Source organism: Bombina bombina, chromosome 1 (genome assembly GCF_027579735.1).
Source record: "Bombina bombina isolate aBomBom1 chromosome 1, aBomBom1.pri, whole genome shotgun sequence".
Taxonomy (NCBI): Eukaryota; Metazoa; Chordata; class Amphibia; order Anura; family Bombinatoridae; genus Bombina; species Bombina bombina.
Window position 1 is genome coordinate 139,471,772 of NC_069499.1, and position 20,138 is coordinate 139,491,909.

At 36.8% G+C, this 20,138-nt stretch overlaps 1 protein-coding gene across 2 annotated transcripts in view; it reads left to right on the top strand.

Moving 5' to 3' along the window:
• The window catches only part of NIN (ninein), a gene marked incomplete in the record, with an annotated part of 241,706 nt that overhangs the window by 200,064 nt on the left and 21,504 nt on the right, over positions 1 to 20,138 (top strand). For both annotated transcript variants that reach the window (XM_053697636.1, XM_053697637.1), the window contains 1 exon segment: positions 1,069 to 1,248. In XM_053697636.1, the coding sequence (XP_053553611.1) occupies positions 1,069 to 1,248 (180 nt within the window).

Genomic DNA, 20,138 nt, shown 5'->3' on the forward strand with positions numbered 1-20,138 from the left:
ATCCAAACAACTAATTTGTATGTTAATAACTTCATTTATATTAACCAGGAATTATAAAACAAGAATTAAAGCATTGCTCCAAAATATAATTTTGGGCAGTTTTAAGTTTTACATGTTCTGCAACAATGTATTGATGTTTTTTTCATGATTATTTTGCATGATGGATGAGGTGTTCTTTGATGTGTTTAAACCATTTTCTTTTTAATTTGGTTATGATGTGTGTGCAACTTGCATGCGTTCTTCATGCCTTCATTAAAGTGATTGTAAACTTCATTGTTTATAGTAACAATATTTGTAGTCATAAAGTAAAAGATGGGCATTTTCATTCATGAAATGCATTGTAAACGCTTTTTTTTTTTTTTTTTTTAATAATTACCCTTTCATGTTTTTATATATTGCGCCATTCCTCCTCCCAAAACAGATACTCTGTTTCTGTCTTCACTGATGATTCAGGCTGTAGCCAATCGTATCACGCCCCCTTTGGTGTCCAGCAAGTTAATAATAACGTCCGTGGTTTTGTTTGCACGTGCGTTTATTAACTTGCTTGACGACAAAGGGGGCGCGATACAATTTGAAATTAGAATTAAAATTTGAATTGTCAATCATGGTACAATAAATATGAACTACCATTGAAATAAGACAGACCAAAAAAAAACAGTACCTTCTAAATTTAGATCTGTTTTAATACAGAAAAAATGTTCCATATGATGCTTTGTTTACCAAGGTCAGCTCAAATTTGCCCCCTATGTAATTCATCTTACCCAAAGAGAGAGCCCAAGAAAAATGGAAACCGACTTGAATGGTCCTGAGAGCATTTTGATACATTTTTGTATAGTTTTATAATAATGTTGCCATTGCATATTTTTATGTGTTTTATACATCTTAAGTGTAAAAAGGACATTTTTAATAAATATTTTACACTTTAAATAGGTTTTCCTGTTTCTTATTGTATCACTTTGGGTAAGCACAGAGTTGTCTAAAATGGGATGTTAAACCTAAACCTAAAAACCAACTCATCAGATCCTATGTATAGACCGGGATTTCTAAGGATGTTGTCTTGTTTGTCAGATGCTGCACTCGGCCTCCAGTGTGACGCATAGCCATACTCCGCTCCAGCAGCAAGCCTGTGTCACTTTGCCGAGGGAGCAGTACCTACAGCTCCAGCAACAGCTCCAGCAGGCAGACAGGAGGAACCAGCAACTCCAGGCAGCGATAGACACCCAGAGCGCAGATACCAACTCTCCACAGGTAGGTGAACTGCTGAATTCTTCTCTAGCTTAAAGGGATATAAACCCCATTTTTTTTCTCTCATGATTCAGACAGAGCATGCCATTTTAAACAACTTTCTAATTTACTTCTATTATCAATTTTATTTTATTTTTCTTTGTATCTGTTGTTGAAAAGCATATGCTTAGGAGCCGGACCATTTCTAGAGCTCTATATGGCAGCAGTTTTGCAAGAATGTTATCCATTTGCAAGAGCACTGGCAGCGCTATTTCCTGCTATGCAGTGCTCCAGATGCCTACCTAGGTATCTCTCTTTAACACAGAATAACATGGGAACAACGCAAATTTGTTAATAGAAGCAAATTGGAAACTTATTTTCTAAATGTTATGCTGTGTCTGAATCACAAAATACATTTTTGGGTTTCACATCCCTTTAAAGAGACGTTGTACTCCAAAAAAAATTCTGATTAGAAAAACAGCATGTTGACAATATGTTTGGCATAAAAAGTAATTCCTACTAAAGCTCACTGACGGGTGACTCCCACGCCTCTATTGGTGTAAAGGGGCACTCCTCTGCAAGCCCAACAGGAAAACATTGGGTTATTTAGGAGAGGAATCCATTTTGGTTTAAGCAAAGAAACAAATACTACAATGTCCCTTGTTTATATATAACAAATGCCTGTGCTCTTCTCACTATTACAATGATTAACTTGCGACTATAAAACCATGTTTAATCCAGCAGTTGTTAGGCTTCTGTTTCTGATAGCATTGCCTCCCTTTACATTATCCTCATAGAATCTGAGACCCGTCAAAACCCCTTATATGTGTTTAAAGGACACTAAATACATTCCTTGCCTCTCCTGTAGCCTTATCTGAAATGGAGCCCAACTTTGACTATGTATTTAACAATTTTGCTTGGCTTTGAACACAATGAAATAAAGGAATTGGCTTTTACAAAATAGACAATTTTGTTCCTATTCTGGAATGTCCCTTTAAGTCAAAAATATTCATTCTATTAAGGCAAGACAGAATATGCTATTGTATTCAGTTTTTGTCAGGGTGTATTTATTAAACAAGACACCTATGTATAGCTGGTAGCTTTTCACTTTAAGCAAATAAAAAGTTGGCAAATTTGATGCAGTTTCAGTAAATCATGAAAAGCTCTATTTACACACACACTACCTATTGATATTTATGTTGTGCAGTGCTTAGTCTGACCTCGTTAGATTCAGAACAATTCTTATTTTTATGCTGTTGTTATGAAGCCTAGTGAGTATTAAATACCCAATGTATGATTTATTGGATTTGACTGTTTTTGTGATGCAATCACTTTTGGCCCTCTTCTCATTGAATTACATATTTTAAAGAGAGTGAAATCTGTTTTCCCACTTTTCCTTTGCAGTATCAGAGAGAGATTTAGGAGCTTTTTGGTATGTTTTGGAGTTAGGGGTTTGCTTGTTAATAACACTCTTTCTTAATTTCTTAATTGCAGTCCACAGTCAAACCTAACAGGCCAGATGGTAAATATTTCCTTTCTTTGACTGTTCAGTAGATTCATTTTTGTAAGGGTCTCTGCTGCACTAAAGCAAGGAAATAAATTTGAATTTGGTCTGTTACAGTTACCTGAGAACTGGAGTTGTACATGTTTATCTCCTTAGAGGAATATTAGGTGCCGGTGTAGACTCAGGGTTCTGCTTTAACCCCAACCATAACTCCAACAAATGTATGTCCACAGCACCCTAAAATTCAGAGTCCTCCTTTATTACAAAACAGGTTTACAAACAACTGTGACATTTTGGGACTTGCCCTTAATCATGCATAAGATATTTAAATAGTTGACTCCTTTTAAATCTTAAAATTTTGCACCATTGAGACATTTAGTGGTGGCCTGGCTCCATCTAGTGGGCACTTTCTAATACAGCAATCCTCTATTTCCCCCACCCAAAAAAAATCATCTCTGATTAACCCCCTAGGGACCATCATATCAAGTTTTTGTAGCCAATACATTTCTTTTTGTTTGAACAATTTCTCGCAATTTGCTCCACCTTTTTGTGGCTGCACATGATCAATAATACGCCACCTCATTTGGCTAATTTGATGGCCTTTTTCTAAGAACTGATTGAACACGAGAGCCTAAATATCTTTGCATCTGATATTTGAGTGATGTTGACTCACTCTGTCCCTCACTTTTCTTGTCGTCTCATCTATGTTAATAAGAGGGACACAATCATATACACTACATATGTTTCGCAAGTAAATTATTGCTTAATCCTCTACTTCCGACCACTTCTAGGGTTTGTAAGTTCCTCTACTTTAATAATTGAGCTACAACAGATGCAGCCTAAACATGCCCCCCCTTTTTAAGGGAGAGTTTTACAATATGTCCACATTCTTATTACAGTCCCTAAGGATATGCCAATATTTCTGCACTATTCTTAATATTTTGTCACTATGGGGGCCAAACTGAGAAACGAAAATGATTCTATATCCCTCTTTTCTTTACCTCTAAGTCAAGTGTTTCTTTATAAGATGATCTATCTATCATTTTATTAATAAATACATGTGAGTTATAGTAAGAATTTCTTTAGGAAGGTATGCACAATATTTTATTGATATAGCTAGTTATTCTTGCAACATGAGAAAGTATAAAAAGCCATCATTTAATTATTTATATTGGAGTTAGATTAATTTTTGTAACAATTTTGGTAAATATTTTTATAACATTTTGTGTGAGTGGATTATTTGAAGAACAAAAAGAGGGATTGCTGTATTAGAAAGTGCCCACTAGATGGAGCCAGAACACCACTAAATGTCTGACTGGCGCACAGTTTTAAGATCTTATGCATAAATAAGGGAGAGTCCTGAAACGTTGCAGTTGTTTGTATACCCGTTTTCTAATAAAGAAGGACTTTTAGGGTGTTGTGGACATGAGCAATGGAGTAGCGAAATCATGATGTAAACTACTGGAGTTGTGCCATTTTACTCCTAGAATACACAGATCCTCTATTTTAGTCCACAAAGCACTTCTTTACTAATACTCCCACCTTCCTTCCCCTTTCAGACACACACGGATACGATTTAAAGGGACAGTCTACACCAGAATATTTGTTTTATATGATAGATAATCCCTTTATGACCCATTCCCTAGTTTTGCATAACCAACACGGTTATATTAATATACTTTTTATCTATGTGATTATCTTTTATCTTATTTCCGTTCTTTTGACAGACTTGCATTTTAGCCAATTAGTGCGGGCTCCTAAGAACATGGGCAGTGTTATCTATATGAAACACATGGACTAACACCCTCTAGCGGTGAAAAACTGTCAAAATGCACTTAGCTAAGAGGCGGCCTTCAAGGGCTTAGAAATTAACATATGAACCTCCTAGAGTTAGCTTTCAACTAAGAATACCAAGAGAACAAAGCAAAATTGGTGATAAAAGTAAATTGGAATTTTTGTTTTTAAATTACATGCCCTATCTGAATAATGAAAGTTTGTTTTGGACTAGACTGTCCCTTTAAGTACTTTTAATATGAGTACAGTCTAAAGGGATATGAAACCAAAACCATTTTAAAAACATTTCAAATTTACTTCTATTAGCAAATTTGCTTCGTTCCCATAATGTTCTGTGTTGAAGACATACCTAGGTTGGCATCTGGAGCGCGACACGGCAAGAAATAGTACTGCCATCTATTGCTCTTGCAAAACTGCTGCCATCTAGTGCTCCAGAAATGGGCCAACTCCTTAGCTTTTACGTACCTGCTTTTCAACAAAAGATACCAAGAGAATGAAGAAAAGTTAATAATAGAAATAAAAGAAAGTTGATTAAAATCAGTTGCTCAGTCTGGATAATTTAAAAAAACTTTTGGGTTTCATATCCTTTTAAGGGTTAAAAGTACCATATGGCCCTTTTGGAGGACAAAGGGGTCTGTGATTCTACAACTAGAAACTTAAGTCAGAGAAACTTATGAATGTAGCTGGGTGGTCAGGGGTTAACTACTCAGTCCATAATTTTAAGGAACAGTTATAATAGGGGCAAGTTTCACCCACATCTCAGCCCAATAAGCACCCAATGATGCAGCCTCTGTGTTGCTTCTTGTGGAACAAATAATACTAACCCAGCGCTGTGCTCAAGGGGTTCATGTAATGGGGAGGTGCAACGTCCCCACAACTTCCTCTGGGCTGCACATTCAGCCTATTTAATAATCCTGGTTGTGTCGCTGGCATAATGATATTTAGAGCAATATCCAGATGTTCTACAAAGAAAGGTTTTATAAAGAAATGTCTGGGATTATAGCAACTAATAAAAAACTGAAACACCTTTCTATCTTTGTACATTCAACTTTCTATTAAAGGCAAAAATCCACAATAAATAAAGAGATCATATTTTCAACAAGCTCACCATTAAAATTACTGGGGGTCTAATAAATAAAAGTATATTTAGGAAGCAGCCACATACTTTTTCTTTTTAATGAGTCAGACAACAGTGTTTATACGTAGATATGTGTGAAATAATCCAAAACATTGAGTCCTGGAAGTAAGATTCTAGGAACCATAGCTCCCAGAGATTGTCAAGACCTCTTATAAACATGCTACTACCCTATGTTAAAACTGTAGGAGGGATAGAATGGTGGCTTATCCTGTTTATTAGTTTTCTAATAGCCAAACCATCTTGTAAATGAACTAGGGAAAGAACACTGCTTGCAACTGTAGGATATTCATTTTTAAATGATTAATATGAATAAAGAAATGATTAGGCACATTTCATTTGCTGCATGCCACTTGTACATGTAACTACTGCTGTTTAATAGTTTACTATTCTGGCTAGTGAATACAGCACTGGGTATCTGCATGCTTTCAAGAGCTTATGTCTCTGCTTCTGTGTATTAACTCTATCCAGTGGTTGACAAATCTAGGTAGTACATAAGTTTTATTGCTTCATCTAGAGCGCTGGTTTTCAAACCTGTCCTCAATCACCCCCAACAGGCCAGGTTTTCAGAACGACCTTAGAAGAGAGCAGGTAAAATAACCATGCTTACTAATCAGCTGATTATTTCACCTGTTCAAATATCCTCAAAATGTGAGCTGTTAGGAAGGTCTGAGGACAGGTTTGAAAACCAATGATCTAGAGGCATATCTGTTAATAACCCGTTTTCCTACTTGTGAACTAGATATGTCAAATTCACTGTTGTCATGAAGTTGCTCTTGTTTTTTGTGTGTGAAACATTTTCACTGCTGGAGAATTTGCAATTTGTAGTTTTGCAATTATGATCACGTTAGTGTGGATGCTTCCAAACCACTCTATCAAATCTGACCACTTCCTCCTCCTGTAGTCGTTCCTACCTGAGTCAAAATATTCCTTTCGATACTCATTCTCCTCAATATATATACCCAGTAATCACCCTATAGCAGTGATGGTGAACCTTGGCACCCCACATGTTTCAGGACTACATTTCCCATGATGCTCAACTGGACTACAGAGGGCCTAAGCATCATGGGAAATGTTTTTTTGAATATTTTGGGTGCCAAGGTTTGCCATCACTGCCCTATAGCATTCAGCTCCTGATTAACTCTTCGTTTAGTGGATGAACATTGGTGTGTTCCACCTCTCTTTGCATTTTGCTATTTCCCATTAAAGAGACATTAAACACCTCTTGTTTTTTGTTAAAACAAAATTGTGCTTTGTCCCTTTCTCCCTAAAGAGGTAAAAAAATCAAAATCTGTAATTTTTCAATATGTCACAGAAAAACCGGCTATTTGTAGGTTACAGAATGTGCTATTTGGATTATAGCGAGCGTCGGACAAGCACAATGTTACACAAAAGCAGAGAGTTGCTTTAATGTCCTTTTTAAATGTCCTTTCGTGATTCAGATAGAACATACAATTTTTCTTCATTCTCTTGGTATCTTTATAGGAAAAAACAGGAATATAAGCTTACTAGCTTGCCCATCTTTGGTTCAGCACCTGGGTAGCGCTTGCTGATTGTAGCCACCAATCAGCAAGTGCTATCTAGGGTACTGAACTAAAACTGAGCTGGCTCCTAAGCTTATATTGCTGCTTTTTCAAATAAAGATATCAAGAGAATGAAGAAAATTTGATAATAGAGCATGCCATTTTAAGCAACTTTCTAATTCACTCCTGAGTCAGTATCCCTTTAAGGCTAGATTGAAATGCCTATAACTAGTTAATGATACCCATGTACCCCTCTGTAGAATAGTAGACTACTTTGTGTTGCAGATTCTCTGGCAGTGATTTGTGTAATTAATTTAGTAGTGAATAGAAACACTTGCGTTGTTTCCTTAGGCTTTGCTTCCGGAGCAACGAACACTGCATGCAGATTCCTACAGACGGATTGGTCGCCTCTGACTACATGGCTTCTAATGAGAACCTATCACTAACCTACTTTAACAAACTCTTCTAGCATATGCTGAAAATAATGTATAGGGCTTTTAACAAACTGCTTTGCTGTTATAACCTTTGCAGTATTAAATCTATTGTAATTATTGATGTAGAAATATGATTTTGTGTAAAATACATTATTTAAAGTCTCTTGTTGATAATGATATTTATGATATTTATTAGAAACCTGATTCGCCGATCGCCCATGGATTTAATATATATAAATATGTATATTTTTTTCCATTTTTAATACTGTAACGTTTTAATGAAAGCTCATTTTATACAAGGCTACTGGATTTTTTTTGTCTATTTATACAGCATTTTGTCCAAGTTTGTACCATACTTTTGAAAACAAAGGATGCTTTCAAGCAATTGGTTAATAAAATTCTTTTAATAATGCATATTTTTATGTGTTTTATTACCTTATGTTTAACATTAATTGGCAGTGGTGCTTTTATTCATTTTAAAAATGTTATTTTACCCATTTCAAGCATATTGAACTTAATAACAATGGAATTCAAGCTGTACAGACAATTTGAGAAAAGCAATTAGTACATTTAAAGGGATAGTAAAGTCAAAATTGAACTTACATGTAATTTTAAGACACTTTTAAATTCGCTTCTGTTTTCAAATGTGCTTTGTTCTTTTGGTATCCCTTATTGAAAAAGAATACGCACATATCCTACACTAGTGTGAGCTAGCTGCTTACTAATGACATCTGTCCAAAATGACTAAGGACACCTGTACAAAACGTTGTTGTTAAAGGACCAGTCAACAGTAGATTTGCATAATCAACAAATGCAAGATAACAAGACAATGCAATAGCACTTAGTCTGAACTTCAAATGAGTTGTAGATTTTTTTTCTGACAATTTTAAAAGTTATGTATTTTTCCACTCCCCTTGTACCATGTGGCAGCCATCAGCCAATCACAAATGCATACACATACCATGTGACAGCCATCAGCCATTCAAAAATGCATACACACTTTTTCTTGCACATGCTCAGTAGGAGCTGGTGACTCAAAAAGTTTAAATATAAAAAGACTGTCCACATTTTGTTAATGGAAGTAAATTGGAAAGTTGTTTAAAATAGCATGCGCTATCTAAATAATGCAAGTTTAATTTTGATTGAGTGTCCCTTTAATTTGCAGTCTGGCTCAATAAATACTTGATTATTTGGAACCTTGGTGGTGCAGCTATTCTCTGGATTTGCTGCTGATTGTTGCCTGCACAAATTTATCTCTTGTGATTGGCTAACTAGATGTGTTCAGCTAGCTTCCAGTAGTGCAATGATGTTCCTTCAGAAAAGGATAACAAGAGAATGAAGCAAATTTGATAACAAAAGTAAATAGGAAATTATATGGTCTATCCGAATCATGAAAGAAAGGTGTTTCTTGTCCCTTTAGCAGAATGTGCATACATAGTGCTTCTAAAAAGACATTCAAACAAGATTCTGCACGATGTTATACTCTACATTCTACAACCATGTCTGTTAGGAAGGAAAAAACAAGAAATGTCTTCATAAAGTAGAAAGCGTATCTTTGAGCAATGTTAAAGACTATAATTTATTCTAAGAGAGTTTTGAGGATCCATTGTTCAGAGCAGTCATTTGAAATAAAAGACATTAAATTGAAAAAAAGAAAATGCTCTGCATTACACAATTGCTTGCAAATGGGGTTAAAAACATGATTAAAGTCAGCTCCAGAGCAGCAAAGGTAAGATTTTCAACTAAATATACCAAAATAACAAGGAAAGTTTGATAATCAACGTAAGTTGAATAGTCTTAAATTTGCATGCTTTATCTATGCCTAGAAAATGTAATTTAGATTTTTATATCCCACACAAACGTATATGCTAATTAACTGATGTAGAATAACAGTAAGCCACTTGACTGATGTATACAATTGCTTGCTGCACACACACTTGCACCAACACCAAAAATAACCACATTAGAGGAAAAAAAGTATTAGATTCCTGAATACATAAATAAAACGTAAACAAAAACATCATTTGAAATACAATATATGGATATTAAGTACTGAACATCACAGAACAATAAAAGCTGATCCTTCAGAGATTGTTTAAAATTATGTTGCTGATGGTAGATAGAAGCAAAAGATCAAAAAAAGCGTCTGCGCTCAGGTGACTTGAAAAACAATACAACTTATACCTTTATTCACAACATTATAAAAACATATTATAGGAGGAAAGGAGGACCAATCCTTACGCGTTTCATGCCCTGTGGCACTTAATCATAGGATCCTATGATGTGAATGTTGTGAATAAAGTTATACGTTTTATTGTTGTTTATAGAGTGCGGCCACTTTTCTCCATTTTTTTTTTATATGTTTACGGCTTGTTCGGCCGTTGGAGGTGCACCGCGCTACAGCGTTGTGGTGTGTACTTCCGCCCATAGTTGCCAACGTTTTCAGTACCTGTCTGATTCTGTGTTGGATGAGGATAACGGCCGGATCTAGGGCTATGCTGAGTGTCTGTACTTAGAAGCAAAGAGCTTGTCTACTAAGCACAATGTTTAGCTGCCTTAGAAGCATGATATAGTGTTATTAAATAGTAAATCTGATCTACCTACCTGTTTGGCAAATTTTGTTTAAATAGGCTTAGTCGCCCTGACATTTATATTAGATGGTTTTAGTGCCACTGTAACAAATTTCTGTTAAAACAAAGTGTATTAAATTTCAGTTCACCCATAGTGGTGCAATGCAAACTTTAAACAGCCATTTTAAGACACTTTCAAATTTTGCACAGTCCTTTTATATTCACACTTTCTGGAGCAAGATCCTACTGGGCGTATGCACAAGCTCATAGGGTATAAGTATACTAGTCTCTGATTGGCTGATGTCTCACATGATACAGGGGGCCGGAAAATGAGAGAAAAAACATAATTTATGTAAGAAGTTACCTGATAAATTCATTTCTTTCATATTGGCAAGAGTCCATGAGCTAGTGACGTATGGGATATACAATCCTACCAGGAGGGGCAAAGTTTCCCAAACCTCAAAATGCCTATAAATACAACCCTCACCACACCCACAATTCAGTTTAACGAATAGCCAAGCAGTGGGGTGAAAAAGAAAGGAGTAGAAAGCATCAACAAAGGAAATTTGGAAATAATTGTGCTTTATACAAAAAAAACATAACCACCATAAAAAGGGTGGCCCTCATGGACTCTTGCCAATATGAAAGAAATTAATTTATCAGGTAAGTTCTTACATAAATTATGTTTTCTTTCATGTAATTGGCAAGAGTCCATGAGCTAGTGACGTATCGGATAGCAATACCCAAGATGTGGAGTCTTCCACTCGAGAGTCACTAGAGAGGGAGGGAATAAAAATAAAAACGGCCATATTCCGCTGAAAAAATTAATCCACAACCCAAAACAAAAATAAGTTTATTTCATCTTTGAAAGAAAAAAACTTAAATCAAAAGCAGAAGAATCAAACTGAAACAGCTGCCTGAAGAACTTTTCTACCAAAAACTGCTTCCGAAGAAGCAAATACATCAAAACGGTAGAATTTAGTAAATGTATGCAAAGAAGACCAAGTCGCCGCTTTGCAAATCTGATCAACTGAAACTTAATTCTTAAAAGCCCACAAAGTGGAAACTGATCTAGTAGAATGAGCTGTAATTCTCTGAGGAGGGGCCTGACCCAACTCCAAATAAGCTTGTTGAATCAAAAGTTTCAACCAAGAAGCCAAGGAACTAGCAGAAGCCTTCTGACCTTTCCTAGGACCAGAAAATAAAACAAATAGACTAGAAGTCTTCCTGAAATCTTTAGTAGCTTCCACATAATATTTCAAAGCTCTCACCACATCCAAAGAATGTAAGGATCTCTCCAAATAATTCTTAGGATTAGGACATAAGGAAGGGACAAAAATTTCTCTACTAATGTTGTTAGAATTCACAACCTTAGGTAAAAATTGAAAAGAAGTCCGCAAAATTGCCTTATCCTGATGAAAAATCAGAAAAGGAGACTCACAAGAAAGAGCAGATAGCTCAGAAACTCTTCTAGCAGAAGAGATAGCCAAAAGGAACAACACTTTCCAAGAAAGTAGTTTAATGTCCAAAGAATGCATAGGCTCAAATGGAGGAGCCTGTAATGCCTTCAAAACCAAATTAAGACTCCATGGAGGAGAAATTGATTTAATGACAGGCTTAATACGAACTAAAGCCTGTACAAAACAGAGAATATCAGGAAGTATAGCAATCTTTCTGTGAAATAAAACAGAAAGAGCGGAGATTTGTCCTTTCAAGGAACTTGCAGACAAACCCTTATCCAAACCATCCTGAAGGAACTGTAAAATTCTAGGAATTCTTAAAGAATGCCAGGAGAATTTATGAGAAGAACACCATGAAATGTAAGTCTTCCAAACTCTATAATAAATCTTTCTAGAGACAGATTTACGAGCTTGTAACATAGTATTAATCACTGAGTCAGAGAAACCTCTATGACTTAGTACTAAGCGTTCAATTTCCACACCTTCAAATTTAATGATTTGAGATCCTGATGGAAAAACGGACTTTGAGATAGTAGGTCCGGCCGTAACGGAAGTGGCCAAGGTGGGCAACTGGACATCCGCACCAGATCCGCATACCAAAACCTGTGTGGCCATGCTGGAGCCACCAGCAACACAAAAGACTGTTCCATGATGATTTTGGAGATCACTCTTGGAAGGAGAACTAGAGGCGGGAAAATGTAAGCAGGATGATAACACCAAGGAAGTGTCAGTGCATCCACTGCTTCCGCCTGAACATACCTGGACAGGTATCTGGGAAGTTTCTTGTTTAGATGAGAGGCCATGAGATCTATCTCTGGAAGACCCCACATCTGAACAATCTGAGAAAACACATCTGGATGGAGAGACCACTCCCCTGGATGTAAAGTCTGGCGGCTGAGATAATCCGCCTCCCAATTGTCTACACCTGGGATATGTACCGCAGAGATTAGACAGGAGCTGGATTCCGCCCAAGCAAGTATCCAAGATACTTCTTTCATAGCTTGGGGACTGTGAGTCCCACCCTGATGATTGACATAAGCCACAGTTGTGATATTGTCTGTCTGTCTGAAAACAAATGAACGGTTCTCTCTTTAGCAGAGGCCAAAACTGAAGAGCCCTGAGAATTGCACGGAGTTCTAAAATATTTATTGGTAATCTCGCCTCTTGAGATTTCCAAACCCCTTGTGCTGTCAGAGATCCCCAAACAGCTCCCCAACCTGAAAGACACGCATCTGTTGAGATCACAGTCCAGGTTGGCCGAACAAATGAGGCCCCTTGAACCAAACGATGGTGATCTATCCACCATGTCAGAGAGTGTCGTACATTGGGATTCAAGGATATTAATTGTGATATCTTTGCATAATCCCTGCACCATTGATTCAGCATGCAAAGCTGTAGAGGTCTCATGTGAAAACGAGCAAAGGGGATCGCGTCCGATGCTGCAGTCATGAGACCTAAAACTTCCATGCACATAGCCACTGAAGGGAATGACTGAGACTGAAGGTGCCGGCATGCTGCGACCAATTTTAAACGTCTCTTGTCTGTTAGAGACAGAGTCATGGACACTGAATCTATCTGGAAACCTAAAAAGGTGACCCTTGTCTGAGGAATCGAGAAACTTTTTGGTAAATTGATCCTCCAACCATGTTTCCGAAGAAACAACACTAGTTGATTCGTGTGAGATTCTGCAGTATGTAAAGACTGAGCTAGTACCAAGATATCGTCCAAATAAGGAAACACCGCAATACCCTGTTCTCTGATTACAGATAGTAGGGCACCCAGAACCTTTGAAAAGATTCTTGGAGCTGTTGCTAGACCAAATGGAAGAGCAACAAGTTGGAAATGCTTGTCTAGAAAAGAGAATCTCAGAAACTGATAATGTTCTAGATGAATCGGAATATGAAGGTATGCATCCTGCAAGTCTATAGTGGACATATAATGTCCTTGCTGAACAAAAGGCAGAATAGTCCTTATAGTCACCATCTTGAAAGTTGGTACTCTTACATAACGATTCAAAATTTTCAGATCCAGAACTGGTCTGAACAAATTTTCTTTCTTTGGTACAATGAATAGGTTTAAATAAAACCCCAAACCTTGTTCCTGAGGAGGAACTGGCATGATTACCCCTGAAGATTCCAGGTCTGAAACACACTTCAGAAAAGCCTGAGCTTTTACTGGATTTACAGGGATGCGTGAGAGAAAAAATCTTCTCACAGGAGGTCTTACTTTGAATCCTATTCGATACCCTTGAGAGACAATGCTCTGAATCCAATGATTTTGGACAGATTTTATCCAAAAATCCTTGAAAAACCTTAATCTGCCCCCTACCAGCTGAGCTGGAATGAGGGCCGCACCTTCATGCGGACTTAGGGGCAGACTTTGGTTTCCTAAATGGCTTGGATTTATTCCAATTTGAGGAAGGCTTCCAACTGGAAGCAGATTCCTTGGGAGGAGGATTGAGTTTTTGTTCCTTATTCTGATGAAAGGAACGAAAACGGTTAGAAGCCTTAGATTTACCCTTAGGTTTTTTATCCTGAGGCAAAAAAAAATCCTTTTCCTCCAGTGATAGTTAAAATAATAGAATCCAACTGAGAACCAAATAAATTATTACCTTGGAAAGAAAGAGATAGTAATCTAGATTTAGATGTCATATCAGCATTCCAAGATTTAAGCCACACAGCTCTTCTAGCTAATACAGCTAAAGACATGGATCTAACATCAATTTTGATAATATCAAAAATGGCATCACAAATAAAATGATTAGCATGTTGCAGTAAGCGAAAAATGCTAGATATGTCAAAATCCAATTAATGTTGTGCTAAATTTTCCAACCAGAAAGTTGATGTAGCCGCAACATCACCCAAAGAAATAGCAGGTCTGAGAAGATGACCTGAATATAAATAGGCCTTCCTTAGATAAGATTCAAGATTCCTATCTAAAGGATCCTTAAAGGAAGTGCTATCTTCCATAGGCATAGTGGTACGTTTAGCAAGAGTAGAAATAGCCCCATCAACTTTGGGGATCTTTTCCCAAAACTCTATAGATTTTGCTGGTAAAGGATACAATCTCTTAAACCTTGAAGAAGGAATAAAGGAAGTACCTGGCTTATTCCATTCCCTAGAAATCATATCAGAAATAGCCTCAGGAATAGGAAAAACACCTGGAGAAACCACAGGAGGTTTAAAAACAGCATTTAAACGTTTATTACACTGAACGTCAATAGGACTGGTTACCTCAATATCCAAAGTAATTAACACTTCTTTTAATAAAGAACGCATATACTCTATTTTAAATAAATAAGTAGATTTGTCAGTGTCAATATCTGAGGAAGGGCCTTCTGTTTCAGATAGATCCTCATCAGAAGAGGATGAATTATTATGTTGTTGGTCATTTGAAATTTCATCAGCTAAATGAGAAGTTTTAAAAGACCTTTTACGTTTATTAGAAGGTGGAAATGCAGACAAAGCCTTCATAATAGAATCAGAAACAAATTCTTTAAAATTTACAGGTATATCCTGCACATTAGAAGTTGAAGGAACTGCAACTGGCAATGTACTATTACTGATAGAAACACTATCTGCATGTAAAAGTTTATCATGACAACTATTACAAATGACATTCGGTGGAATAATTTCTACAATTTTACAACAAATGCACTTAGCTTTGGTAGAACCGATGTCAGGCAGCAGTGTTCCAGCAGAAACTTCAGAGACAGGATCAGATTGGGACATCTTGCTCAATGTAAGAGAAAAAAACAACATATAAAGCAAAATTATCTATTTCCTTAAATGACAGTTTCAGGAATGGGAAAAAATGCAAAAGCATAGGCCTCTTGATAGAGAAGAAAGCAGGAGGCAAACAACAATGGGGTATTGAAATAATGAAAAAAAATTTGACTGGAAATGACACACTTGCGTCACTAATGACGCCGCTGTGTGAAAGGTCTCGGCGTCACGTATGACGGCGGAAATTACGAAGTTGCGTCAAAAACGTATTTTCCAAAAAAAGTTTGCGCCAAAAATGACGCAATAAAGTCTAGCATTTGACGCCCCCGCGGGCCTATCACCCGCAATTGCAAAAAGTAGTCAAATTGAAAAAGACTAAACCCCAGGTAAGAAATACATTTCTTAAAGTGTTTACATTCCCAAATATGAAACTGACAGTCTGCAGAAGGAAATACATGAACCTGACTCATGGCAAATATAAGTACATTACATATATTTAGAACTTTATATAATTTGCATAAAGTGCCAAACCATAGCTGAGAGTGTCTTAAGTAATGAAAACATACTTACCAAAAGACACCCATCCACATATAGCAGATAGCCAAACCAGTACTAAAACCGTTATTAGTAGAGGTAATGGTAAATTGAGAGTATATCGTCGATCTGAAAAGGGAGGTAGGAGATGAATCTCTACGACCGATAACAGAGAACCCATGAAAAAGACCCCCGTTAGAGATATCATCGTATTCAATAGGTGATACTCCCTTCACGTCCCTCTGACATTCGCTTTACTCTGAGAGGAATCGGGCTTCAACAATGCTGAGAAGCGCATATCAACGTAGAAATCTTAGCACAAACTTACTTCACCACCTCCATAGGAGGCAAAGTTTATAAAACTGAATTGTGGGTGTGGTGAGGGGTGTATTTATAGGCATTTTGAGGTTTGGGAAACTTTGCCCCTCCTAGTAGGATTGTATATCCCATATGTCACTAGCTCATGGACTCTTGCCAATTAAATGAAAGAAAGAAATTTGCTAGAAATAAAAAATCTACTGTTTAAGTGTTATTGTATTGTCTAGTTATTATGTGCTTGTTAATTATGCAATTCTACTGCATTTAGTGGTACTTTAGTATAAAATATGGGGATTAATTTTACCCTGCATTGGCAGTTATTTAAATATCTGTCATTTAGATTGAAACAAAATAAACATTTTTTTATTTTATACCTCCACAAAAATGATCAAGACACTTTTATCTAAATGTTAACAAAATAGAAATTGTATATATTATGAAAACTGAGATTTATTTAAAAAAATAAAAATGATAGCAAACATGATTTTAAAAAAATAAGAAAGAAAAACTATGTGATTTGAGCAATGTAAATTACTGTGATTAAGGAGGTTTCTCCAGAAGTGTGAATGTTTAAAGGAAATCTAATGTGCAGAACTTAAAGTAAGAGTTATTAAATATACTGGAATACCCCTCTGAAAGACATATAGTTACATTAATGCAATTGATAATTAGGTAAACACATAACATACCAGAATTTGAAAGGAACATATATCTACTACTAAATACCCTTATTACTGTAAAACAAAGGTAAATAAAGGACTCTACTCGAACTTTATTAAAATCTAATGTTTGTGTCACATAAAATTTTTCTATACAAGGTATATAATATTTAGAAACAATATCTAGAGGATGATTCCTAACTTTTTAAAAACTGTATGGAAAAATCCAGGTGGTGAAATTAGTAGGAGTAAATGGGGGGGTCACAAATAACAAGATGATAAAATCCCAACAAGCATGCCTTTAAGGGCCATGAAACCAAAAAAAAATTTCATGATTCAGATAGAGTATATATTTTTAAACAAATTTCCAATTTACTTTTATTATCAATTTTGCTTCATTCTCTTGGAATCCTTTGTTGAACGAGCAGCAATGCACTTCTAGGAGCTAGCTGAACCCATCGGTAAGCAATGGCAAGAGGCATATATGTACAGCCACCAATCAGCTATCTCCCAGCTCCTGAGTCTACCTAAGTATGCTTCTTAACAAAGCATGAAAAGAGAACTAAGCAAATTAGATAATAGTAGTAATTAGGAAAGTTGTAATTGTATTCACTATCTGAATCGAAAAGGAAAAATTTGGGGATTCATGTTCCTTTAAGAAAGAACTGACATTGAAGGTTGAGGTCTGAATGTTCATACAAAGTCTGTGGTGTGTTTACAGACATTAGCATAGATATGCAAAACAGAAAGAGAAGAAGTCTGCCAGGAATGAACAACAGCTCAATAGCTTGTTCTATGGCCTGGTTGCCACCTAGGAGTAGCTTCTTTTTGCCCAATTGTGCTTTTCACAAAGGAAAACTTTCCTGTAGTAAATCGGTCTGATCCTGCCTAACAAGGTCAGTCCAGCCCCGAAATACCAGGTATTTCTCCTCTGAACAAGGAAAATGGCAACCCCAGACGATCAATTCGCCTTTTCTGGGTCTCATCAGTGAGGCGCAACCATATCTCTCTAAGCACATTGGGCAAGGAGTCCACATCTCATTTCCCCCATCACCCTTAGGGAGACTATGCCCAAGGTCATATTTACATATGCAAAACATAGAGAAGCAGTCTGCCAGGGACGAACAGCAGCATCAATAGCTTGTTTTATGGCCCGGTTGCCACCTGGGAGTAGCTTCTTTCTGCCCAATTGTGCTTTTCACAGAGGAAAACTTTCCTGTAGTATATCAGTCTGATCCCTCCAACATGGTCAGTCCAGCTCCGAAATACCAGGCAATTCTCCTCTGAACAAGGAACGTGACAACCCCAGATGTTCGTTTCGGCCTTCTCTGGGCCTCGTCAGTGAGGTGCAGCCATATCCCTCTAAGCACATTGGGCAAGGAGTCCACGTCTAGTTTCCCCCATCACCACTTTCCCCAGGGTCATAATACATATGCAAGACGGAAAGAGAAGCCTGGCAGGAACGAACAACAGCTCAATAGCTTGTTCTATTAACTAAATGCCACCTGAGAGTAGCTTCTTTTTGCCTGATTGTGCTTTTCACATAGTAAAACTTTTCTGTAGTATATCAGCCTGATCCCACCTAACAACGTCAGTCCTGCCCCGAAATACCAGGCAATTCTCTCTAATATGACCCTGGGGTTAGTCTCCCTAATGGAGATGGAGGAAACCAGACATGGACTCCTCGCCTAATGTTCTTAGAGGTATATGGCTGCACCTCACTGACTAGGCCCAGAAAAACAATCGTCTAGGGTTACCATTTTCCTTGTTCAGAGGAGAATTGCCTGGTATTTTGGGGCTGGACTGACCATGCTGGCGGGATCAGACTGATCTACTTCAGGAAAGTTTTATTCTGTGAAAAACACAATTGGGCAAAAATAATCTACTCTCAGGTGGCAACCGGGCCATAGAACAAGCTATTGAGCTGCTGTTCGTTCCTGGCAGACTGCTTCTCTTTCTGTTTTGCATTAGCATAGAGATCCAGGTAACTGTATGCCCTAATTATTAAGATGTGTCTAATATTTGTAATTATGTCCCATATAGAATGAAATTAACTTGGTATTTTAATTTTAGGTTTAGCTTACATCCTGGGCATTGCTGCAAATTATTAGCCAGGGACTAGTGAAAATGTCCAGACCTCTGTCTAGGATATAATTGTTTGTCATGGGCAAGTAATTAGGTGTTTTTAATTAGGATACTGTTCAGTTTATGTTCAGAGGATATGTGACTGGTACTAAACCGCCTGTATTCAAATACACTACCAATATATTGCTCAAGGGAGACTGAGCATGGTACACATTTATGTCAAACGAAAGCACTTTGTTCTTCAGTGATATATTATCAATTGATTTTCATAGGTTTCAAAGGCTGATTTATTTTTTTATATTCTTTTTTAGAAAGACTTTTCTTAAGGTTTAATTATACAATGTCTGAGCTTTTTCTTTATATGTGCGTATTCACATAGATGTGTCTTAGATGATGCCAACTGGTGACGTCAAATTAATTTTACTACAATACAGGCATGCAGATAATCAGAACCATCCAATATGCTAAAAAATGTTTGTTTTAAAAAATAAAATAAGTATATTATTAGGGGAAAATCCTAGCTAAGGATCTACATCCATACTGTCCAATGAACAGAATGAGAAAAAAAAAGTAGCAGAAGAGGAGTATTATACCAACCTGAAAAGTTTCCTCCTAAAATGCTAGGATGACACCTTACCAGCTTAGAGCTGTAAAGAATACATGACCAGCACTCAGTGTTCTATTTCTTAAGCTCATTATATTGAAACTTGAAATAAAATATTTGTGTACTGAGGGTGGGCATTCAGCCTAATTTTCTATCTAGTGACAAAGTACTGGGATTGTGATCTTTAAATCATTACATAATTCAAATTGTGGAAATAATCTGTAGAAAAAAGCAATAGATAGAGGCGCCAATGGTGCAGATCAATAGTAACTTGAAGGTATTTGTATCCAGTTATATACACAGGGTACTCACATGTATAAAAGGCAATCTGTTATGCCTATAGGGACAGGCTGGATTTCTACAGCAATCCAGCTGGCTGATCCATAAGGTAAAAGGCAGTGTATTGGTGTAAATGATTCACACCCTAGATGTAGCGTAGCAGTAAACCATACATAGCACTCCGAATGAATAAAGATAAAAACATTTATTTAAAAGTATAAAAATTTAACACCCATCTCAGTGCCAAAACAAGTATGGCCAATGGAGAAACAATGCGACGCGTTTCTCAG